This window comes from Toxotes jaculatrix, chromosome 7 (genome assembly GCF_017976425.1).
Source record: "Toxotes jaculatrix isolate fToxJac2 chromosome 7, fToxJac2.pri, whole genome shotgun sequence".
NCBI lineage: Eukaryota > Metazoa > Chordata > Actinopteri > Toxotidae > Toxotes > Toxotes jaculatrix.
The window spans coordinates 21849186-21869675 of NC_054400.1; the positions used below are offsets into that span (position 1 = coordinate 21849186).

At 42.0% G+C, this 20490-nt stretch overlaps 2 protein-coding genes across 6 annotated transcripts; both read left to right on the forward strand.

The window, feature by feature from the left end:
- The first annotated feature begins 3812 nt into the window (after positions 1-3812).
- On the forward strand, positions 3813-9236 carry asphd2 (aspartate beta-hydroxylase domain containing 2). Of its 4 annotated transcripts, XM_041043050.1 has the most exons (6): positions 3813-4110; positions 4667-4770; positions 5260-6471; positions 6946-7059; positions 7275-7405; positions 9042-9236. In XM_041043050.1, the coding sequence occupies exons 3-5, from the start codon at positions 5607-5609 to the stop codon at positions 7403-7405; spliced, it is 1110 nt and encodes a 369-aa protein (XP_040898984.1). In that variant the 5' UTR covers positions 3813-4110; positions 4667-4770; positions 5260-5606; the 3' UTR covers positions 9042-9236. The 4 variants fall into 4 exon arrangements, with proteins under 4 accessions (XP_040898984.1, XP_040898983.1, XP_040898985.1 ...); XM_041043049.1 differs by having other exon boundaries at positions 4667-4766; positions 7275-9236; XM_041043051.1 differs by having other exon boundaries at positions 3813-4106; positions 7275-9236.
- Positions 9237-11425: 2189 nt separating this feature from the next.
- Positions 11426-19483, forward strand: cabp1a (calcium binding protein 1a). Of its 2 annotated transcripts, XM_041042361.1 has the most exons (8): positions 14599-14717; positions 15709-15894; positions 17283-17313; positions 17572-17715; positions 17822-17931; positions 18045-18119; positions 18224-18296; positions 18390-19483. In XM_041042361.1, the coding sequence occupies exons 1-8, from the start codon at positions 14685-14687 to the stop codon at positions 18413-18415; spliced, it is 678 nt and encodes a 225-aa protein (XP_040898295.1). In that variant the 5' UTR covers positions 14599-14684; the 3' UTR covers positions 18416-19483. The 2 variants fall into 2 exon arrangements, with proteins under 2 accessions (XP_040898294.1, XP_040898295.1); XM_041042360.1 differs by lacking the exons at positions 14599-14717; positions 15709-15894 and adding an exon at positions 11426-12160.
- Positions 19484-20490: the final 1007 nt, after the last annotated feature.

Sequence of the window (20490 nt, forward strand, 5' to 3'; positions counted from 1 at the left end):
CAGTGTCTCATGCCAAACACTGACTGCCAATAAAAAAGAACTGATCCAAACTAAGAAATGATTTGTTTTATTTTATTTTATTTTGAAGATCTTCACACAAAAAAAGTATATTTAAAGGTTGCAGCATCTGAGTCACTAACACAACCTGAGGTTGCTCGCAGAAACAAACAGAGGATTTATTTATGCAAATTAGTATACAAATTGGGCAATAAAACAAATGAGCTCAGACCGTGCTGTTCAGGATTGGTTGTAGGAGGGCTATACTTGTTTCTGAGCCAACAGATCATCTGTGACGCTGTGTGCTGTCAGGGAAACGCCTGAGCTGCCACTGTTTATTGATTGATTTATTTCTCTGGATTTTGAGAAAAATAACAAAAGAAAAATCAATTTCTTTTATCTATTGAATGAATGAAATGGAAGGATTTACAGAGCAGATTTCAATAGCAGTGACCTCAGGTTAGAGGGACTGACTGGCCCAGCTGAGGTTCACTTTGGTGCAGCCAAAAACAGCTCTTGTCATTGTTATTTGTTTGTCATAGATTGTAACCAGGACTTATTTATTTCTTAACATTTCATTTATTATAATGCTGCCACTAAACACCTTCACTGTGAAAAACAGATGAAGTCCATTTCAAGCAGGACATTTTCACACTGCAAAGTCTCTTTCAGGATGTTTTAACATGGTTTTCATTATAGAATAAGATGCATGTGAACTCTAGTACTGAGATTGTCAATCCCGCGTTATACCAGATATGAACAAGTTATTAAGACAGTGAGACAGTCTAAAATAGCCTGCTATGTATGTCTCAGATATGAACATGAATATACTGTCAAGCCACTTGTATGATGTGAAAAATGAAATGAACATTGATCAGTATTGTCGTCTGTTTTACAAGAGAAGCATGTCAGAAATGGTAAAAACTGAGAGAAATGCCATGAGAGATAAAAATGTGTATTAAAAAAAGCTGAATAAAAGAGTCACAGGAGGTCAGGTACAATCACAGATATGGGCAGTAGTTTTTTCTCGCACAGTTAAATCCATCATGTCACTGTTACAGAGACTTTATGTTTAACTGGTACACGTTACTGTTGGTGTTCAGCTGAACAAGCCTCTTACTCAGTGCCTTGTACAATGATTTTTCCAGCTGGACAAACGCCGTCTCTTGCAACCTTTGTGCATCTGTGGCAGCAGGAATGTCTGTAACCTTCAGGCCGTCCCGCACAAACCAATGTCACTGACTCTCAGTCTCAGTAACCGGCAGCTTTGCCCTTTTTCCTGGCATCAGACACAGCACAGATACAGCTGTCCTCCTTCTCCACTGCGTTGACCACGTTGTAGAAACTGGTTGCTGCTTCTTGATTGTGTCCCAAAGCTTTAAGACCCTCAATTACATTCTGAAGAGAAAAGAAGATAAATGTATAATAGAAGATAAATGTAATGTATCAAATAAATGTATTGAATGTATTACTTCGTCAAATTTGAGTTCAAACTTCAGTGCATTTTTAGAGTTGACAAAAACAACCGGAGCATCGATGGCATCCGTAAGGTTCTTTCCAAACCAAAGGTGGTTCATGAGTGTCTAGAGGAGAGCCAGAACAATACATTGTAATCTGCCAGATGGGAAAGTGATGATTACAGAATGGATTATGGACATGGTGAAGACACTCGTGAAGGCAGCTCTTGCAGTGACAACAGTGAGGGGCATTAGTTTGCAGCAATTTATCTTAATGGGACTTGTGTGTTAAGACCTGGCTCAAACTGCCTCAACAAAAGGGAGATGCACTACAGAAAACAGTTAAAATGCCAAAATTTGTATTAAACCAAACTTAACCAAATTGTTGTAATTGTGAGGTGCAAGTGTCCAGATGATGAACAGAGCGCGGGTAACAGATGGCAGGTGCAAACACAGATCAGATAAAAATGTAAATGTGTAATAAGTGATCCAAATGGCAAGGAAAAGGTAACTCACATCTTTTACTGTTAGTGTTTACCTGGTCCCAGGTCTTTGAATCTACAGACAAATGCAAACAACTAAGAAGTTGTTAGTTGTGTCCAAAGATGTGCTGAATTATCTGGGTAACTTAGCTGAGGAGAACTGGTTTTTGCTTCATTTTCAGGTTCAGATTAAACCAAAGCTCCAAGTTACTCAACCAAAAACAGCTTCATGTAACAAAGTTAGCAGAGTGAATTTTATTATTTAAAAGAAATGCACAAGTTGTTGGACTAGTTTTAAAGTTCTTAATTTCCTTGTTTACATGCTTAAGATATGAGGTTTAGTGATGGACAGGTACCCTTGATTTCATCCTGCTGTAGTTATTGATCAATGTGTAAATCTCCTGGGGTAGAGATTTAGTTACAGAGGAAACATTTTGCTGTTGCTGAACAGATGTAAAAAGTTAGTCCTGCTCACAGACCAGTCAGGGCATGTCAGTCTGATAATAGTGTTAATGTGTGTTTATGTTTGTGTGCTTTATTTTTATGTACTGGAGTGCAGTCTGCATGTTGGGCCCTTCCAGTAAAATTTGTTGACCATGTTGTTGTAGTTTGTCACAAACTATCACCATCAAACTGCCGCTCTGTGGCTGCTGCGGGCGAATTCCAGACAAGCTGCAATGCATCTTGGGAAATGCTGTCTGCAGTCGTATCAAACAGTAGTCGACGGGCGAGCCATGAGACATACGGAAGAAAGGGGCTCTCAGCTGAATCAAGTCAACCAAAGACAACCGGAGCAATACCGGATACAAGGAAATGTTGCCTTCAAAGTAAAAGAACGGAACACATTGAGCTTGTAAAACACTCTAGGCTTTTAGTGGTGCTGAGGCTAATGATTATTTTCACTGTCAGTTATAATCTTCCAGTTATTTTCTTAATTAATTGACAAGCATTTTGTCTGTTAAAAAAAAAAAAAAAAGTTAATAAATTCAGATGGTTTGTTTTATTTAATCATCTGCTCAAATCCACAAAATATTCGCTTTAATATCATATTTAACAAAGAAAAGAATCAAATCCTCACATTTGAGAGGCCGGAAGCATTGGATTCTGCTTGAAATTTTATTGAAATAAAGAATCAGTTTTCAAAATAGTTGCAGGTTACATTTCTGTTGATTGACTAATCAGCCAAGTATTTCAGCTGTAGCATACAGGCATAAAGAGGAATAATATTGTTCTCAGTGGAATATTTACAGTGCAGTCATTTAGATGAGCCGAGTACAAAAGCCTGTAAATAAAATCATGAAAAGAAAGATTTAGTTGTGTGTGATGATTTTTGTTAATGTTGTATTTCAAAGGGTTTAATTTTCTGCAGTTAGCTGTGGATTAGGTCAGTGTGACCTCACCCTCTGGTTTCTGACAGGTTTGGTCAGGTTTATCATCCCTGCTACTTTGGCTCCAAAAATCATTAACACAACTACCTAATTTTGACCAAGAAACTTCATCATCAACTGGGGGCATGGGAGTATTTTAAACAGCAGGGATAGTGACAGGGAAGATGTGGGAAGATGCAGGAAAATGCTTCTAAGCTGTATTATGGGAACAGTAGGATTAGCTTTAGCCATAACAGGCACTAAAAGTCTTTGCCTCTGAGTTTGAGCTTCTTTTGATGTCATAAAGACTTATTGTATTAAAGATATATTGACTTTGAACTGGAAGTTGCTGCACCTAATCCATGTATGGAAATGGGAGAAGCCTAGAGGTCTGACACTTGGCTCCAAGTTTCCCGATTGACTTAAAAACCCTCCTCCGAGACGTTTATTTTGAAATGTGTAACCGGAAACGTTATCGCATATTCCTCTGGTTGCTTGCCGCTGGGTGGCTTCCCCTGGTGGAGCTTGAGTATTTACAACAATATTATCTTGAAGCCTATCCGCCGCTGCTGTCCACCACAGACAGCCAGGCAGGGAGTCAAACCGTCGATAGGACAGCTTTCGTATTTTTTTCCTCCAGTCTACGACGGGTGTCGGTTCCAGTTAGGACTTTCTTTTGTGTATTTTCCTATAATGTTGACAAGTGATATCCGTCTACCTTGTGCACTGCAGTGGAGCGCAGCTTCGCCTGGAGAAACACCTGTGCGCCTCTCCTCTCCACTGGCCACAGTCATGAATGTTGAGTAGGTATGGATGCGACCCTGTGCACGAATCAACGCACCAAACATCCACGTAGCTCCAGACAAGGAAACACGAGCTCGGTTACTGCGATCTGCTTGTTTACCGTGGGCTTATTGAACGTTACAGCTCATCAATATCCTGGTCATCAGTTTGTATGGTATCTTGGCCCTTGATGGCAGCAGCTCTAGTGTCCAGATTACATGGAAACAGTGGAGTATTTGGAGGAAAAAGGCATGGTGTGTGTATGGGTGTGTGTGTGTGTGTGTGTGTGTGTGTATGTGTGTGTGTGTGTGTGTTTAGCTTCATGGTTGGGTTTAATGGTCAGTCTGTCCTAAAAGCAGCGGGAGTGTGTGTGGGCTGTGGGGGCGTCTTGATGCTCTCAGACAGGATGTAGGGGAGGATCTATTGGAGCAGGATTACCCGACCATTTTTGGTGAGAGCCCATCGTGGAGTTCTGATCACAGTTGACGCATTGCACTCCTCGCGTTTTGGCTGCTGGTCCATTACCATTATATAATCACACTCATGTAATCCAGCCTCTCTCTCTCTTTTTTTTTTTCAGGCAGCATACGATTACACAGACTACAGCTCGCCCCCTCCCTCCCCCTGAGGATCCATTTATGCAGCTCCTGCTGAGCAACCTATGAATGCCAATTATAAATGTGGGTGGGTATCAACACTGTTTACGTTTACATAATTCACTGTTTAGTGCGCGTGGTGCATCAAGAAAATACAAAAGGGAGCGATTTGTGTTAAATGCAGCACTGTGCCCATGACTCATGGTTTTTTACACAGTGCAGCGCTCAGGGGTGTGTGTGGAAAGCTGAAATCCAAATTCTATCCAAAGTGTGTGTGTGTGCCGGGTGCAGTCATTTTGAAGTGCACAGTGTGTGGGTGAGTTTCAGCAGGTGTGTTTTTACATGTGGTGCATACAGGATGGGAATTTGCTGTCAAACTCTGAGCAGGTAGATATGTTTCACAGACACAAGGCAGAGAGTAACCATGCCTGCATCAGATGAACTCATTCTGCGAGCAAACACATTAACATTTAACAGTTTGGAGCATTAACAGCAATTGCAGCGTTCTCCCAATGTCAGTCACAGCATCCTCTTCTGTTCTCATCCCTCTTTCTCTCCTTCTGTCTTTGTTTTCCAGAGAACAGATAACCGTAAGGTGCGGTGTCTGCCTGCATTTGTCTGAGAGAACGAAGAGAGGGAGCAGCACAAATACCGCACAGCCAGACATCATGCAAGGAGAAACCTCCCCTCGCTGCAGAGTGCTGAAATGTTAGGACTGAAGAGCGAGCGTGTCAGATCAAATCAGCAGACTGTTTACATTAGGGGGGGCGATAAGAGCTGCTTGACACTAGACTCACTAACACCCCGTGTGTGGTTTAAGGCCCCTTTCAATCACACGCAGGAAAATCGAGAAAAGACGCGTTAACTCATCTTTCATCAGCAGTTTTCTTCCAGTCAGATTCAGCAATCCAGAAACGAGCCGAGATGGAGTGGTCACTAGAGAGTGTGAGGGAGATGGTGGCTGGAGGGATGCAGTCTATAAGAGAGTGTGAGATCTGTGCGTTTGCAATAGCCATGTGTGTGCTGCTGCTGTTTATGTGGTATTGTTACAGGGTGGGCCGGGAGCATGGTTCCAGCCCCTTGCGTGGGAGGTATCTGGCTGGCCCTGGCCGGATTGGAGGGGTGGTGGGGGGCTTCATGAGTTCAGACTGCCGTGGCAGGGGGAAAGGGAAACATGGGTCATTGTTAGAAGAGCAGAACGGCTTTGCTTTCTGCCAGTCGTCAGAGTGTTTCCGCTGTACCAGCGCTGGAGAGAGTCTGAACCAGAGGCTTTATCACAGCCTGCAGGATTACGCCAAGCGCTACACCTGGTCAGGTATGGGCAGGGTGCATAAAGGAGTCCGTGATCAAGGCCGTTACCTTAACAGCCGACCAACCATCCAGCGGCCAGAGGTCTTCTTTCTCCCCGACCTACCGTCAGCCCCTTTCTTCTCCAGGGAGGTACAGAGACACGACGTGGAGCTGCTGGAGCAGAGCTTCCCTGCCCTTCTGGCTGAGTTTGAGAGCATCTACCACCAACCTCCGGCCCGCAGCGGGTCCTCCCTCCCACCAGGGTGGAAAGCCAACAGCACCCCTCGTGGGCAATGGTGGACCTACTACCTGGTCAACCAAGGCACCCCTCTGGTTCTTAATGTCAGGAGATGTCCGCGGGCATGGAGGGTGCTGGGACAGCTGCGCACCTTCATTGCCAACAACGTGTTCGGCAACGCCTGCTTCTCTGTGCTGACGCCCGGAGCTCTGATCACTGAGCATTACGGTCCAACGAATGTCAGACTGCGCTGCCACCTGGGTAAGAGAGTGAACAGTTTAGTGAGCTGAAAGTGATTCGGCCATGTGAGGCTCATTGAACTCAACACAACAGCAGATGATTTCAGTAATAACCATGTTTAACAAGAAAAGAGGAACAACCCACTGAATCAGCTGCTGTATTGTCCTGAATCCTCTTGAGTCATGGAAGCACATGGCTGAAATTTAGAGGCTTATGCTAAAAAATTTATTGTTTTCACTGCACCTGAGCTTTGACTCTGTTTCCATCTGTACTCTGTGAGGTGGCTATAAATAGTAAGGTTTATTGTTGTGTAGGCAGCATCGCTTGTAGGATGCTTTAAAGCAGCATGCTATAATGATAACGGATGCTTTAAGAACAGAACATTTTGTGTGGGATATGTCACCAGAGAGGTTGGTTAGCAACACAAAATGTTTCAAAATGCCTTGTATTTAGGAAGTCCCATGGATGGTCTTGTGTTATTTTTTCCCCTGGCAGGTCTCAGAGTGCCCCCTTCCTGTGAGCTTGTAGTTGGTGGAGAGCCACAGTGCTGGTCCGAGGGTAGCTGTCTGCTTTTCGACGACTCCTTCCTCCACAGGGCCTTTCACGAGGGTAAGACGGGATTAAAATGGAATCCTTTATTGGACTCTGTCCCTTTTATTTACTCCTTGAAGGAGGATTGACCTAAAAATGGTATAATCCAATATCACTAAGGAAAATGGGGAGCCATTTTAATGAGTCTGATATGGATTTGAGTTTGAGACCATGACAGAATGGGGCTCTTGATTTTTCTGCTGCTGTGTTTCTGCTTGTGTGTTTGAGTGTAGGCAACGCAGAGGATGGCCCCAGAGTGGTCTTCATGGTGGACCTCTGGCACCCCAACGTGGCTGCTGCTGAGAGACAAGCCTTGGACTACATTTTTACTCCAGGCCGTTTAGAGGACAAAGAAGGGAAATAGGTATGAGTGAAAAACCATGTCCTAGTGAGAGACAGATGGCCTTTAGGACAGTGTCTGTAGGATTGGGGAGCAACTCTTTTTCTGCCTCCAGACCAGCTCTCACATTCACTGTGTACATATTCTCCGGCTCATACACTATCTCTCATAACTCTCCTTAGCAGATGACTAAACATTGGGCCTCTTTTATCCATCATGTTTCTGTTTTTGCCTGTGTAGTAAAAGACAACCACACCTGATCGTACTTACATTTTTCAAAACTTAGTAGGTGCACGATTGTTCCTGCATCCATTTTATTAGTGTCTATTATTACCACAGCAGTGACATTTTAGGTTATTTGTTGTTGTTAATTTATTTTAAATCATTGAATGTTCTTTGAATTTCCACATAAATGAATAATTTGACTGAACACTAAAACCTTTGTCCAGCAGCAAATTTCACATTCCCATTTCCCTCTAAACTTGGGCCAGTTCTGGAACAAATTTATTTCTGAGATTCTAAGTACAGTTTATATCAGTTTTATTTTGGTTGTGGCTTAAAACAGCTGAATAGTTTTCTAATAGAGAGCAGAGTGCGCCACAGATATGATAAATGATTCTTGGCGAGCCCAACAATCTTTCTGTTATGCTTCACAGCATAAATAGCTCTGTAGGCCAAACCATTCTAATAGCTATACATGAACCGGAGTCACTGAGTAAAGCATTTATGGGCCCCAAACTCTTCCCAGGCATTAGGATAGACACAACACAACAACACATTACTTTACACTTAACATCTAACACCTATTACTAATTCTTTTACACTTACTGTAACACCTACATACATTTCCGCAAGGGCTAAGAAATTTGATCATTCAACTTTTTTATATGACTCAACATGTCCAGTCCCCCCGTCAAATTAAAATTTCGATTCTAACCAAGACACGACTGTCAGTGGGTTTACACATTTGTGCGACGGACTTTCGACTGTTTGAATTTCGATGAATGACTGGACAGTGATTGTAACATCCGTTAGCATCCGAAGAAATGCTGAAGCTGAAGGAACCGCTGCTAGAGCACAGGTTGACACATTAAGCCAAAGTCAGTGACAGAAAGATTAGTTACAGGTTGCACAGTTGGGATTTTAGGACATTCTAACTAAACTGGCATTTGTTTATGGATAAATAAACTAATTGCATTGCAGATAGTGCTACTGTATGTTGTCAGTGTTGTAATATTTACAATGAAATGTTCTTGTGTTTATTGTTATGCAGGCATACAGATTCATCCATACGTGGTGTGATAACTGAGGTCCAATGTCAGTCATGACGTGAATGTTTACAGACACAGCTCAAGTCTCTGTCACGACTCCTGCCGGTGTAGTAGTTTATTTGTGCTCCCCTTTGAAAATCAGTCGCTTTCTCAAGACATGGTTAGAGAAGCACATTTTTAAGTCAAATTGTGTGAGTCAGCCTGTGCTGTAAACCTGGAGATGAAGTGTTTTTGGTAAATTTACTAAACTCTTGTAATTTGGTTGTATTTGATATCAGGTTTGTATTTCTGTAAATAGGGTTAAGGTTAAAAAAAAAACTGAACAGTCTGAGATGTTTTGAAATGATTGTCTTAAATGCTATTAACTATTGTGTTGTCTTGATTTACAGCTAAAGTGATTGCATTTCATTCTCCGTTCTCAAAAAGCCAACCACCACATCATTTTGATAGATTAAATTTGTAGATTCTGTAAAATGTTTATGAAGTATTATCTCTGTTGTTCTGTGATGTTTTTATTTCATCACTCTGTAAGTTTTGCAGCGCCACATGGTATCCATTATTAAAGCCACAATCCTTAACTCCTCCACAGCACTTCATGGATATATGTGCACCGTCTAAAAGGTAGTGAAAATGAATCTTTAGCAGCTTTACTAGTCCACAGCAATTCAAGATAATCATCTATTCAATTCTAATGTTTACAAATGTATGATCATTTACAAGCTGTTTACAACATCAGGCAACACTGACACTCACATTGAGCTGTCCATAATTAGGATTAAAATCAAGAGTGCTGTTAATCCACTTTAAAGTATGAAAAACCATCATTCCCAAAGCATTTGCTTTACATGTACAGTATACGATGGGGTAACCATTTTGTTTACATTTGGATGAAGGATTTGTCCTTTAACACATTCTTGTGTGGATTTTGAACAGTATTTCTGTACATTTAATAAATGGTCAAGTATCTTATTTAACCAGCTGTTGTCAGACGTGTCACTTTAACACAGATATGACAGATCTGAAACAAGACAGACATCACATCATGTGATTTTACTCTAGTGTGTTCTGCATTATGAACCATTTCAGAAGAAAAAAGTTGTGCAGAAATGCCGCTCTAACATTGATGATACACTGTCGTTCCCAAAGCATTTAGCAAAAGGGACAAAATAAATTGTGTTTCATTTTTTCAGCCAGATGCAATTTTATAGCAGTGGCACAGGGAGGCATAGGCATGCAGTGTTGCTCTGTTTTCTCATTATAACAGCAGTTATTTCCTACCTGTATTGGCTCTGGAACAAATGAAGCAAAAAGCACTAAAATGCTGAGGCAACAATAACATCATGTTAAATAAAAACAGCAGTGTCAGTGTTACTTGCACGACTTAGCTTTGTGGGTTCATAAAGAACATGCGCACAGGTTAATATTTGGAAAGGGATTCCCAACACAAATCAGCATCCTTCACTGGGAATCCCATGTGGTTCCACAGCTGTTGGCCTATAGCTTTGATGGATAGAGGAATATGTTCATGTGGGATTGGTGCTAATTATCACCAATAATAACACATAGCTCATGTATAGAGGCCTTAGTGTTGGTTTAGACTGCATGTTTTGTGGCCACAGAATTGGTTTTGTTGCAGTCTCACAGCTCTTAAATTATTAACCACAGCAGTTATTGTTGATTACTGCTAAGTGTCCAGACCTTAGTGTGAAGCTCTGTGTGTCTAAGAGAGAGAGTACTGTGGCATGGTGGGAGGGAGCAACAATTTAAAGCTCATACAGAGATGCATGTGTATGTGCAAGCATTATCCTTTGATCAATATGCATCGACACCACTAACTCACAGAATTTAAAATAATAATCAGGCACATTTTTTTATAAAATGTGTCTCAGAAGCCAGAGCTGTGTGGGCTGATTAGCTGTAGTAGGATGTAGGGACCTCTAGGTGTAGCTGATGGAGTCCTATACCCGCCAGCCTCCTGACTAAATGTATAGTTGTATAATATCACTTCCATTTCATCCAGTTGTTTGTGTTGTAACACCGAGGATTTTATTTTTGTACATATGGTGATGTTTTTGTTTTCTTACAGTTGAATGCCATAGAATTAAATGGTTACAGTAACTGGTGTTTCTGATATTTTGTCCAATAGGAGGACAAAAAAATAACATAGATATGATTTTGTCTCTCACGCCACATCACTGTCTATGACCAAAAAAATTGTTATTGTAGACTTAGAGTAGATTTAACTCTTTGCTGACAATAATTCAGCATTAGCTTCAGTGATGGGATAAAGCCAATATTAAATTCCATTATTTTTAACGGAACATAACAATTAGACAACTATATTTCTCTGCTTACAGTGGATCATGGCATCTCAGCTCTGTGACATACATACATACATGTCTGAGTTCCTAACGGGGCACATTTTCATCCCATGGATGCCGTGTTTTTCCTATTAGGTTTGTCTTTGACATGGAAAAGTTTGCCGTCCAGCGGTGTACCTTACTACCGTCCACACCCACGTCATTGCCATGATGCCAGAGACGAGCATTCACATCAATGAAAAGGTGACGCGCTCTGCAGCGACGTGTGTGCCCCTCTGTTCCGCTGTCTGTGCGCGCTCCGGCTGCGCTGATGCACAGCAATCAGGTGCTGAAATGTAGCCTAACTTAACGCGGCCAGGCTCTGCTGGAGAATATGGGTCGACAATGGAGAGAAAACCGCAAATGATGCCGAGGATCAGCCCGCCGAGACCGACGAGACCAGATCCGCAGCTATGAGCTCCTCCTTTCCAAAATCTGAATCCACGACCTCCTTATTGAAATCATCCTCGGCGGCGAGGAGACCCACACACTTCCCTGAACGTACAGCAGAAAGCCGGAGAACTCAGCATCACCATCAGCATCAGCACCAGCATCACCACCGTCCCGCCGCACTCCAGAGCAGCAGCAAAGCCGAGGAGTCCTTCTGGTCGGCCGAGTGCGACATCAGTGCCCGGAGACCCCTGTGCCACCCGTCCCTCATCGGCAGTCAGGACAGTAGTAATAACGCAGCCGCTCGGGACAAGTGCAAGACACATGCCCCTCGCAGCCAAGTTCCCGACCCGCCGGAGCCAAACGGTGAGGTGGGCCGAGGTGTGAGGGAGCGCTGCAGGTCGTCCAAACCCACACACCGCCACCACCGCAGGAAGCACCACCGGGAGGACCGTCCTTCGGCAGCGGGAGCACCTGAACCTGAGCATCACCGCCGCTGTCACACTCACACCCGCCCGGTCCCCAGGGTGCCCTCGCTGTCGGACAACAACGACGACAGGGCTCCTCTCTGTGAACCGAGGGACCATAAGGGGGCCAGTTTGGCCAATAGTGGCGGTCAGGTCAGCAGTCCCTCACCGTCCTCATGCTCCCTGGCCCCGCTGTCCAGCAGGTCATCTCGTCGCTCCCGGAGGTCCAGTGCTGCTTCTTGTGCATCCGATATCAATTTACGCACCATCCTCAATTCACTCTTTGGGCAGGTAAGGCCTTGAAATATAGGAAATTTAATAATGTACCCATCAGTTGCTTAACACAGATGTGTCTGTCTTAAATCACCCCCAGTGGGTAAAATCCATTTGAAGAGTTTTAGTGTGTGAAGGGCAGGGAGGGCTCCTGGAGATTGTGTGGCCCCTGACAAGCTGTGACAGTGACACCCCAAACCCAAATCCCAATTCATGTGAAATGTATTTGGAATGGCCTATTCTATGGTCTGGACTAATAGAAGGTTCACTAAGAGAAAATCAGGTTTTGTAAACCAATCAGAACGGATGACACCAGTGTCTCTGGTACTACACACTTCATCCAAAAGAGAAAAAAAAAAGGAAAAATCAGTTGCTTTAAGTTCACTGAGTTTTGCCCTACAGAGCTGCTGTGCTGAAAATAGAGCTTTGTTACAAGTATTTCTACAGAAGTGGTTAACTGTGGTTTCTGGCTCCATTGACGTCCTGTTTCCAATCAATAAACACTAATGTACTCTGTGATACCTCCTGCAAACACTGTCATTACTGACAGAGGGGAAAAGGCTTGTTCTACACATTCATTTCTTATGTAATTTGTAAATACAGTACTTCCTCCTACAGACCTTCTCAGTCAGACAGCCCTTCCTTATTGAAGTGGATGTGCTGGAGCAGATGAAATGTTCTAGTATCAAAGGGGTGGAAATCTCTGATGTGCTAATGTGTATTTGGTCAAAGACAAAGATATATATTCCTGTTCCTGCGTCATTCAATCAGGAACACTGCTGTGATTGTTGTGTTCTGTTTTTGAAGGAAATCACTTTGATGGTCCTGTTGGTGATGGAGGCTCTATTTTGAGCCATAGATCTATTTATACAAAAAAAATGAGTTCAGCTGAATATGCTTGGATCCTCACCAGCGATGTGGTTTTGCGTAATTTTTGCACACAGAGCTAAAGTCTGCAAACAGTTTTAGTTTTACTTAACAAATCCCCACAAAGCTCTGCATAAACATCTGATAATGTTGTTTATTGAGGGCATTTCTCAGGTCTCTTCCACAGAAGTCAGAGTTTGTTTGCCTCCATCTATGGTGTTTGGATTTTAATCTGATCATGAACCATGAATCAAGTGATGATTTACAGATGCTACAGTACTGGGAAGCTCTCAACTGTAAAATAGGCTCCGAATGGGAACATGGAGAGCATCCATTGTGGCTTCAAGAGAAAACTCTTCTGATGCTCACACCTATTAATGTTGTGGCTGATGGGTATATGACAGCCTATTCTACAAATAACCCGTGAGTCAGTCTGCGAGCAGCTCTGTGAAAACATTAGTGTGACCTGAAAAAGGTCTTTGATGAGACAGCTAGATGGAGAGGAGTTCAATGACAGACAGAAATGTAACACATGGTTTGAGAGCTACACACACTGCCTTTGGCATTTTGTCTGAACAATGCAATGACTGTAAACACAAATTTCACTGCTCTGGCTACAGGTAGAGTTTTGACTTGCCAGAATGGGACTGCACATGAACAGATAGTGATCATCTACCTGTAATCTGATTTTTATAGTATTGCATTTGCACAAGTACACGTCAATAAATATTTCATGGTAACATGTGGACCACACAGTAACCACATTCCTGCCTCTCGCAGTCTTTATCTGTTTCTTTGTGATGCCATGTGGCTGCTGTAGGTCAGAGTGACCTTGTCTTTGCCTGCAGAGGGCACAGGATGATGTGTGTGCTGTGTGTGTGTGTTTGTGTGGGAGGGGAGAAAACAAAGACACATGCAGAAACATGAGATGCAGTATATGAATTCAAATGCAATCTCATGGCTGCAAATAGACAAATTAGTCTAGCGGTTGAGTGTGACAGTGCAGGTGAGGAGGACAGCAAGCCTGAAAATAGGACACTACATACACAGTGTTCTTGTAAACGTGCCTGGTACGGATTTTCAAAGCATAGAAACAGCACACACCTTGCAATAAGTGTGTGTGTGAGTGTGACCTGACGTAAAAGGTTACTTATCAGGTGCAGCTTTGTGTATATTCCTGTAGCAAAGCTGACACAGCTTATCACACATCTCTTGTTTATTCTTATGTTTGGTGCCAGTGATGCTGTGTTGAATAGTGTGTGTTGTTCACAGAATAACCACAACAGTTTGTTCAGTGTGACAGTTGGGTGAAATATCTCACACACGCTCACCCTCTTTTCCTTTAATAGGCATACTTCTCTTTCTCTCCTCTGTCCACTTCCCTCTCTCATTTAGCTTCTCACTCTCACTCTTAATCCTTCTCCCCCTCTTTCTCTCTCTCTCACTCCCTCTCTCTCTCTCACTGTGTGACTGGCGCTACTTTGCTTCTTTCATTTATGCCAGACAGTACAGCACGGTGCAGTTTAACAGTTTATTCAATCAGCTGTAGGTTAGCACCCCAGGCTTCATGGGTCTTGCTGAAACCAGAGTTTGCACTCCTCTCAAAACCCAAACTGCAAACTTAACAGAGAAAAAGTCCTCATGGTCCTTTTTAGTGTCTCTTTTCTCTTTTGGTATGGGAAACTGCTTAGACTGGCCTCTGAGAACGGTAAGATTGCTTTCATTGTGATGCACTGTTACACCCTGTCTTTCTCGGTTTGTTTGGTGGACTTTGTGGTGCATTCAGAGCTGAAACTGCTAAATATAACTTGACGGGAGTGTGGCATTTTTTGGAATTTGTGTTTATAATTTTGCATAGTTGTGTGCAGCTGCTTTTGTTATTTCTGGTCAAACTCACTTGGATGTCGATGAAGTCAGTCATTGTACTGCAAAAACCCTGTAGAAGATTTAGAGTATTTTTAACAGTGTTTTTGAAAATGTCCACACAGTGTTTTGTGGACCATGTCTTTACAAAAACAGTCAAAATCAGTCAAAATGTTAATTTACACTAGACTCAGTTTAGGTTTAGAACATGCAATTTGGTGTTTTAATTTACACACTGTTTAATGTTGTTGGTTTATAGTGAAAGTTACTTGATTATGAAGAGAAATGGCCCCGGGGCATATTTTGTTGACCTCATGTTAAATTAATAGCTTCAGACTTTGGCAGACCTTTGTGGTGTAACAGGTGCTATTTTCTAAAAAGCAGTGTATGTCCCACAGGACAAAATGTGTCCTAATGTCTTCACAGTATAATGCAGCCTGTTCCCTGGCGCTTCAGCTCGCCCTTTTCTGTGCTTCTGAGTATGTTTACTGTTCCAGTGACAGTGTATAGGTGTGAGGTGCCAGTCCGTACAACGTGGCACATAAACAGTTATGAGCAATGAGTGGAAAGTTGGCAACATGCTGCTTTATTGATGCATTTACATTTCTGCCTTGTTTTCATATTTTCAACATTGTTTCATACACACTCTTATACACATGCACAACACACGTAATACTTTTACAAAGAAGTACGGTTCCATTTAATCTAGTGCTTATTTTCCAGGATGTAGAGTCAGCACTGACTGTCACACATCCTCTCTCAGTTTGTACCTTTATTCCACTGTGCTCTGAAGCCTCTGCGGATCTCTAACTCTGTCTCTGCATCCCTCTGGAAAGATGCTCCAGGATGCTGAGAGGAGACTCAGAGGGGTGATGTCCTGTGAGGAGATGGGTCACCCAGGTTATCTTGGGCCTTATCAGGAGTCCATTGTTTCCATGACACAAAACTGCGTTCTCGTGAGCAACATACTGGGACAAACCTGTGTCTTCCTGAGTACAGGCATAGCCAAGTGCAGGCAGGCTGTACGTAAGTCTGGACAAACACTATTTTCTTTATCTGCTTATGTCTCTGTTCATAACAGTAGAGCTTACCTTTACAGGATTTCTTTCAGTGCTAAACAAGCTGCAGTAACAACTTTCACCACTGGAGACCCTGCTTTCCATCATCATTTCTTACTATTTCCATTCTTGCTGCTTTTGACTGGAACCCTGCCACCTGCCAAAGTAGGGAACACACATGATTTGGGAAAGGACTGAGCCTGAAAATTCTCAAATTACCACAAGAATGTTTGGGAACTTGTGATTACACACAGGGTTCATGAATACAACAATACTCACTTCATTTGTTACTCACTTTAGATCAGTGGGTTTCCAACCTTTTAGGCTTCTACAGGGGTCAAACAGGTCAAACAGGTGTAGAGATGCATTTTGGGAAATGCACTTACTCGCTCTCTTGCCAAGAGAGTTATAAGGTATATATACTGTCTATACGGTAAATACTTAGCCTGGCTCTATCCAAAGGTTAGCTGTTCCCACCTGTTTACAATGTATATGCTAAGCTAATCTACTTTCATATTTAGGAGACAGTTCTGAGAGTGGTATCAGTCTACTCAACAAACTCTCAATAAAGTGAATAAGCACAGTCCCTGAAATGTCAAACTAATATTTTGGACTTTCACATCTCAGTGAAAACAGCAGAGCAGTGGAGCTTTTTGAGTGAACTGATCTGGCCCAGCACATGTCAGTGTAAATGATGATGGATGATGAACAGGCAGAGATGGAGGAGGAAGTGCTGATGGTGCTGTGCATGCACACATGTTGGATTGGCTGATTGTGCTTCTTTCAGCTCATGTGCTTTCTGTGTTTTCTATCTCAGTGGTTCCGGTCAGACAGTTCTTTGGGCCTGACGTCAGCACTCAATGTTGTGTTTAGACTTCTCACTGCTCCTGCTGTTAACCCCTGAGGGCTCTGGGATATGTCTGCCTCTCTCTCTGTCCTTTAAAGGTTGTGCTCATTGTAAGCAAGGCTCTGAAAAAAAATAGAAACAGCCACATTCTTCTGTGAACTTGAGGGTTATGGTTCCCAGTCATGCTTTATTGGAATCAGCCTATTAATACTTTGGGGTTTTGTCATCAAGATGTGAGATAGCTCCAGTCCACTGTTAAGATCTTTTATTGTTGGGCGTCCTCACATTGAAGTTCATAAGCCAGCTGAGCACTGTTATGGAGAAGGTTGCTGATTTAGGTTTGGGCATCACTCAAGTCACAGCGTTGTCAGCGGTATGTTTGCATGTACTTCATACACAGAAGAGTGTGTTTGTCACGGTGTGCGATCTCAATGACTGCTTTTGTTCATGCGTTGTGAATTTGTTTTTGTACCGACCAGTGATTAAATGTTATATATGTTAATAGGACAGAGAGCTGCGGCCAGAAGAAATGGATGGTAAGTTTCTCTTTCTTTAGTGTTTTCTCTTTCTTTGCTGAGGTTAAGCAGTCAAACAAAATTTACTGTGAAATGACGCATCACAGGTTTGTCAAAGAGCTTTGACGGACAAACATAGGAGTAAAATAAAATGAAAAGGGAGACTAGTTTTTCCGTGTGCGGCCAAAATTTGTTTTTACAGCTGAAAAGTAGCATGTAAGAAAAAAATAAGAGCCATACAGTTCAGTTACTAATACATTTTCTGTTATTGCTCAACAGAGTTGCGGGATGCTTTTAAAGAGTTTGACAAGGACAAGGACGGTTTCATCAGCTGCAAAGACCTAGGAAACTGTATGAGAACCATGGGATACATGCCCACGGAAATGGAACTAATTGAACTAAGCCAACAAATAAACATGAACTGTAAGGACATGAACTTGTCTTACATATTTATATGTCACAAATTATCACTGTATCCTGTGTGCATACTGTGGTTTGAAATTCTGTGACAAAATCTCTTTTTCTTAAGTGGGAGGTCATGTTGACTTTGAGGATTTTGTAGAGTTGATGGGCCCAAAACTCCTCGCCGAAACTGCCGACATGATTGGAATAAAAGAATTAAAAGATGCGTTTAGAGAGGTAAGAGTGTCTGGATTCAGAGTTTGATAACTGCTTTTCATAGCTCTGCTCATACTGATTTTTACAAGTAGCCTTTCCATTTTTAATCTTGTTCCTCTGCTTTTTGTCCTCAGTTTGACACTAATGGAGATGGTGCGATAAGCACATCTGAGCTCCGAGATGCAATGAGAAAGCTGCTGGGCCAACAGGTAAGATTTGGACTGTAATATAACGGAAAGCCTCTAAACTATTCTTGAAACGAGTGCGGTGCTCTACTTACACTTACTTCTGCCAACCTGTTTTTTTTTTCCAGGTGGGCCTAAAGGAAGTAGAAGATATCCTGAGGGATGTCGATCTGAACGGTGATGGGCTTGTTGACTTTGAAGGTAAAGCAGCTTTCACACACTATTTATTGAAGGTTTACAGTAGAGTGTGGTGCAGCTGCTGCATCTTGTCATGCTCCCCCTCTCTTTTCACAGAGTTTGTACGAATGATGTCTCGCTAAGGTCATAAAATGATCGGTCCTGAATGTGAAGCTGTGTCTTTCTCTATACTTGACCAAGTACAACAGAGGACCTGCTAAGATCTTCTGAGCCATCCAAATCTGAATGACACTGGAATTACAACTCCTTGAATGTTATGGAGCGAGGAGTCACCTCACAATTTCAATCAATAAGTGTTCTTCCTGAAAAAGTCTCCAGTTCAAGTGAGGCAAAATTTGCTGTAGCCTAGCTGATGATTGTCCAACTTATGTTTTTGCACTTTAATTCTCACTAAATAACTTCCTGTGTGGGTAGATTGCTGGTGTCTTGTCTCATCCTCTACATGGATAAAAATAAGTGTTTCGCAAAATGTCGCCTCTGATGTACAACGAAGTCGGGATGAGAGAGTGAATGTCTGTAGAGAACAAGTAAAAGATCAGTGCACTGTTGAGCATTTCAGCACATTCTCACACAGTATGTGTTATATTAGAAACTGTAAGTGGAATGTCCTTTGTGTGACATTGGTGCTCCACCAAGGAACCCATGAGGCAATATCACACCTGTATTGTAACTGTGTGACCATCTGTGATTTTTCACTGTGCCAGTCCAGTCCGATAAAAGCATCACTGTCTGACAAATACGTGCAAAGAAGAAGCAGATCTCTGATATTAATGAGCAACAGAACTCTGAAATACATTTCATATGTGTGGTTCTCTACGGTCTGAAATCAAGGGCAGTTGAAACACTATTTACAAAGGTGCACTGCTCTCTTTCAAGGTTTAAATCCACTGTCAATAGCCTGCAGTGGTTTGCAGCATCATATGCAGTGTAAATGGAGCATCTCCAGACTGTCTTTCAATACTCACAGGTCTGAGAACATACAGTGGGAATGACATATGTGAACTGTATTTTCAGAGTATGTGGTTATTGTTGTACTTCTATTGTATGTCGGTGTCAATATGATTGTAGTTGTGGTAACGTTCCACACATATCTGTGTTGTCGAAGCAATTTTTATGCATGCCAAAGAGAGAAGTTTATTAAATTCAGTATGCACATTCGCATTTTTTTGTCTAACAAAGTAAACAAAATATTTCGCCAAGTTAACTGTAGAAAAATAAAAGGTGTTTACATTTGAGCCCCTTTTCCTGTGGAGAAAAATGTCAAAGAAAATGCAGGAGCAATACAGTAGAAAATGGCTTTGAGATTGTTATTTAGACATCAATTGAAAATATATTGTACGTACTCAAACACACTGACAACAGCTTGTTTTTGTTATGGACCTTAAGTTTCATACTACCTCTTGTTCTTAGCTGTGTGTCTATACTTCCTGTAAAATGTCATTATCAGCAGATTAGTTTAGCACTGTGTGCTGTCACTGCATGTCTTGAGGACAAACCTCCTCATAATATCTATTATTTATACGTGTCTCTGGTAAGACTGCAGGCTGGGTACATTTTCCCTGCAGAAAGACTACTGAACCATCACTGTGCAAGTCACCAAATGAAAATAACTGTAAATAATTGTGCTGTGTCCCTGTGTGACCTTTGACTAATTTAGCTTTGATGAAAGGTTTGTATTACTACAAACATGTTTGGTAGTTACAAATATTACAAAAGACATATTAGGTATTGATGCATTAAGCATAAATTGTATCATAAATAGGTGCTCTTCTGCTTTATTTGGGCAGCAGTGACAGAGAGTATCTACAGGCTGCTGCAGTAACTTTATTTCATTGTCCATTATACTCCGGTTAAACTATTTGGTAACTCATGATCACTATTGTAAAAGAATCCAAAGCAGTTAACCTTTTAAAATACACCGCTCCACCCGTGGGACACTTTGGTCTTGGTAGCATTTCTTTAGGTGTGTTTCAGTCTGGACTGGACTCAGTCTTCACACAACTTTGACAAATTATACATTATTTGAAAGATCTAAGTCTCCTGATTTTGTCTGTGCAAAGTATTTTAGGATCCCCATATCACTGCAACAGCTGTATACGCAGAATTGGCTCAGGCTTGTGGCTATGGCCCCAAAGTGTTTTCCATACAAAAGGTATGACTGCAGGCCTTATATTCCTTTTGCCATGCCAAAAAAAAA

Coding starts and splice junctions, on each gene's coding strand:
- asphd2 (XM_041043050.1), top strand. CDS start 5,607: ATGGAGTGGTCACTAGAGAGTGTGAGGGAGATGGTGGCTGGAGGGATG. Junction 6,472..6,945: donor CAGACTGCGCTGCCACCTGG/GTAAGAGAGTGA, acceptor TTCCCCTGGCAG/GTCTCAGAGTGCCCCCTTCC. Junction 7,060..7,274: donor CCACAGGGCCTTTCACGAGG/GTAAGACGGGAT, acceptor GTTTGAGTGTAG/GCAACGCAGAGGATGGCCCC.
- cabp1a (XM_041042360.1), top strand. CDS start 11,426: ATGAGCTCCTCCTTTCCAAAATCTGAATCCACGACCTCCTTATTGAAA. Junction 17,314..17,571: donor GCGGCCAGAAGAAATGGATG/GTAAGTTTCTCT, acceptor ATTGCTCAACAG/AGTTGCGGGATGCTTTTAAA. Junction 18,297..18,389: donor TGGGCTTGTTGACTTTGAAG/GTAAAGCAGCTT, acceptor CTCTTTTCACAG/AGTTTGTACGAATGATGTCT.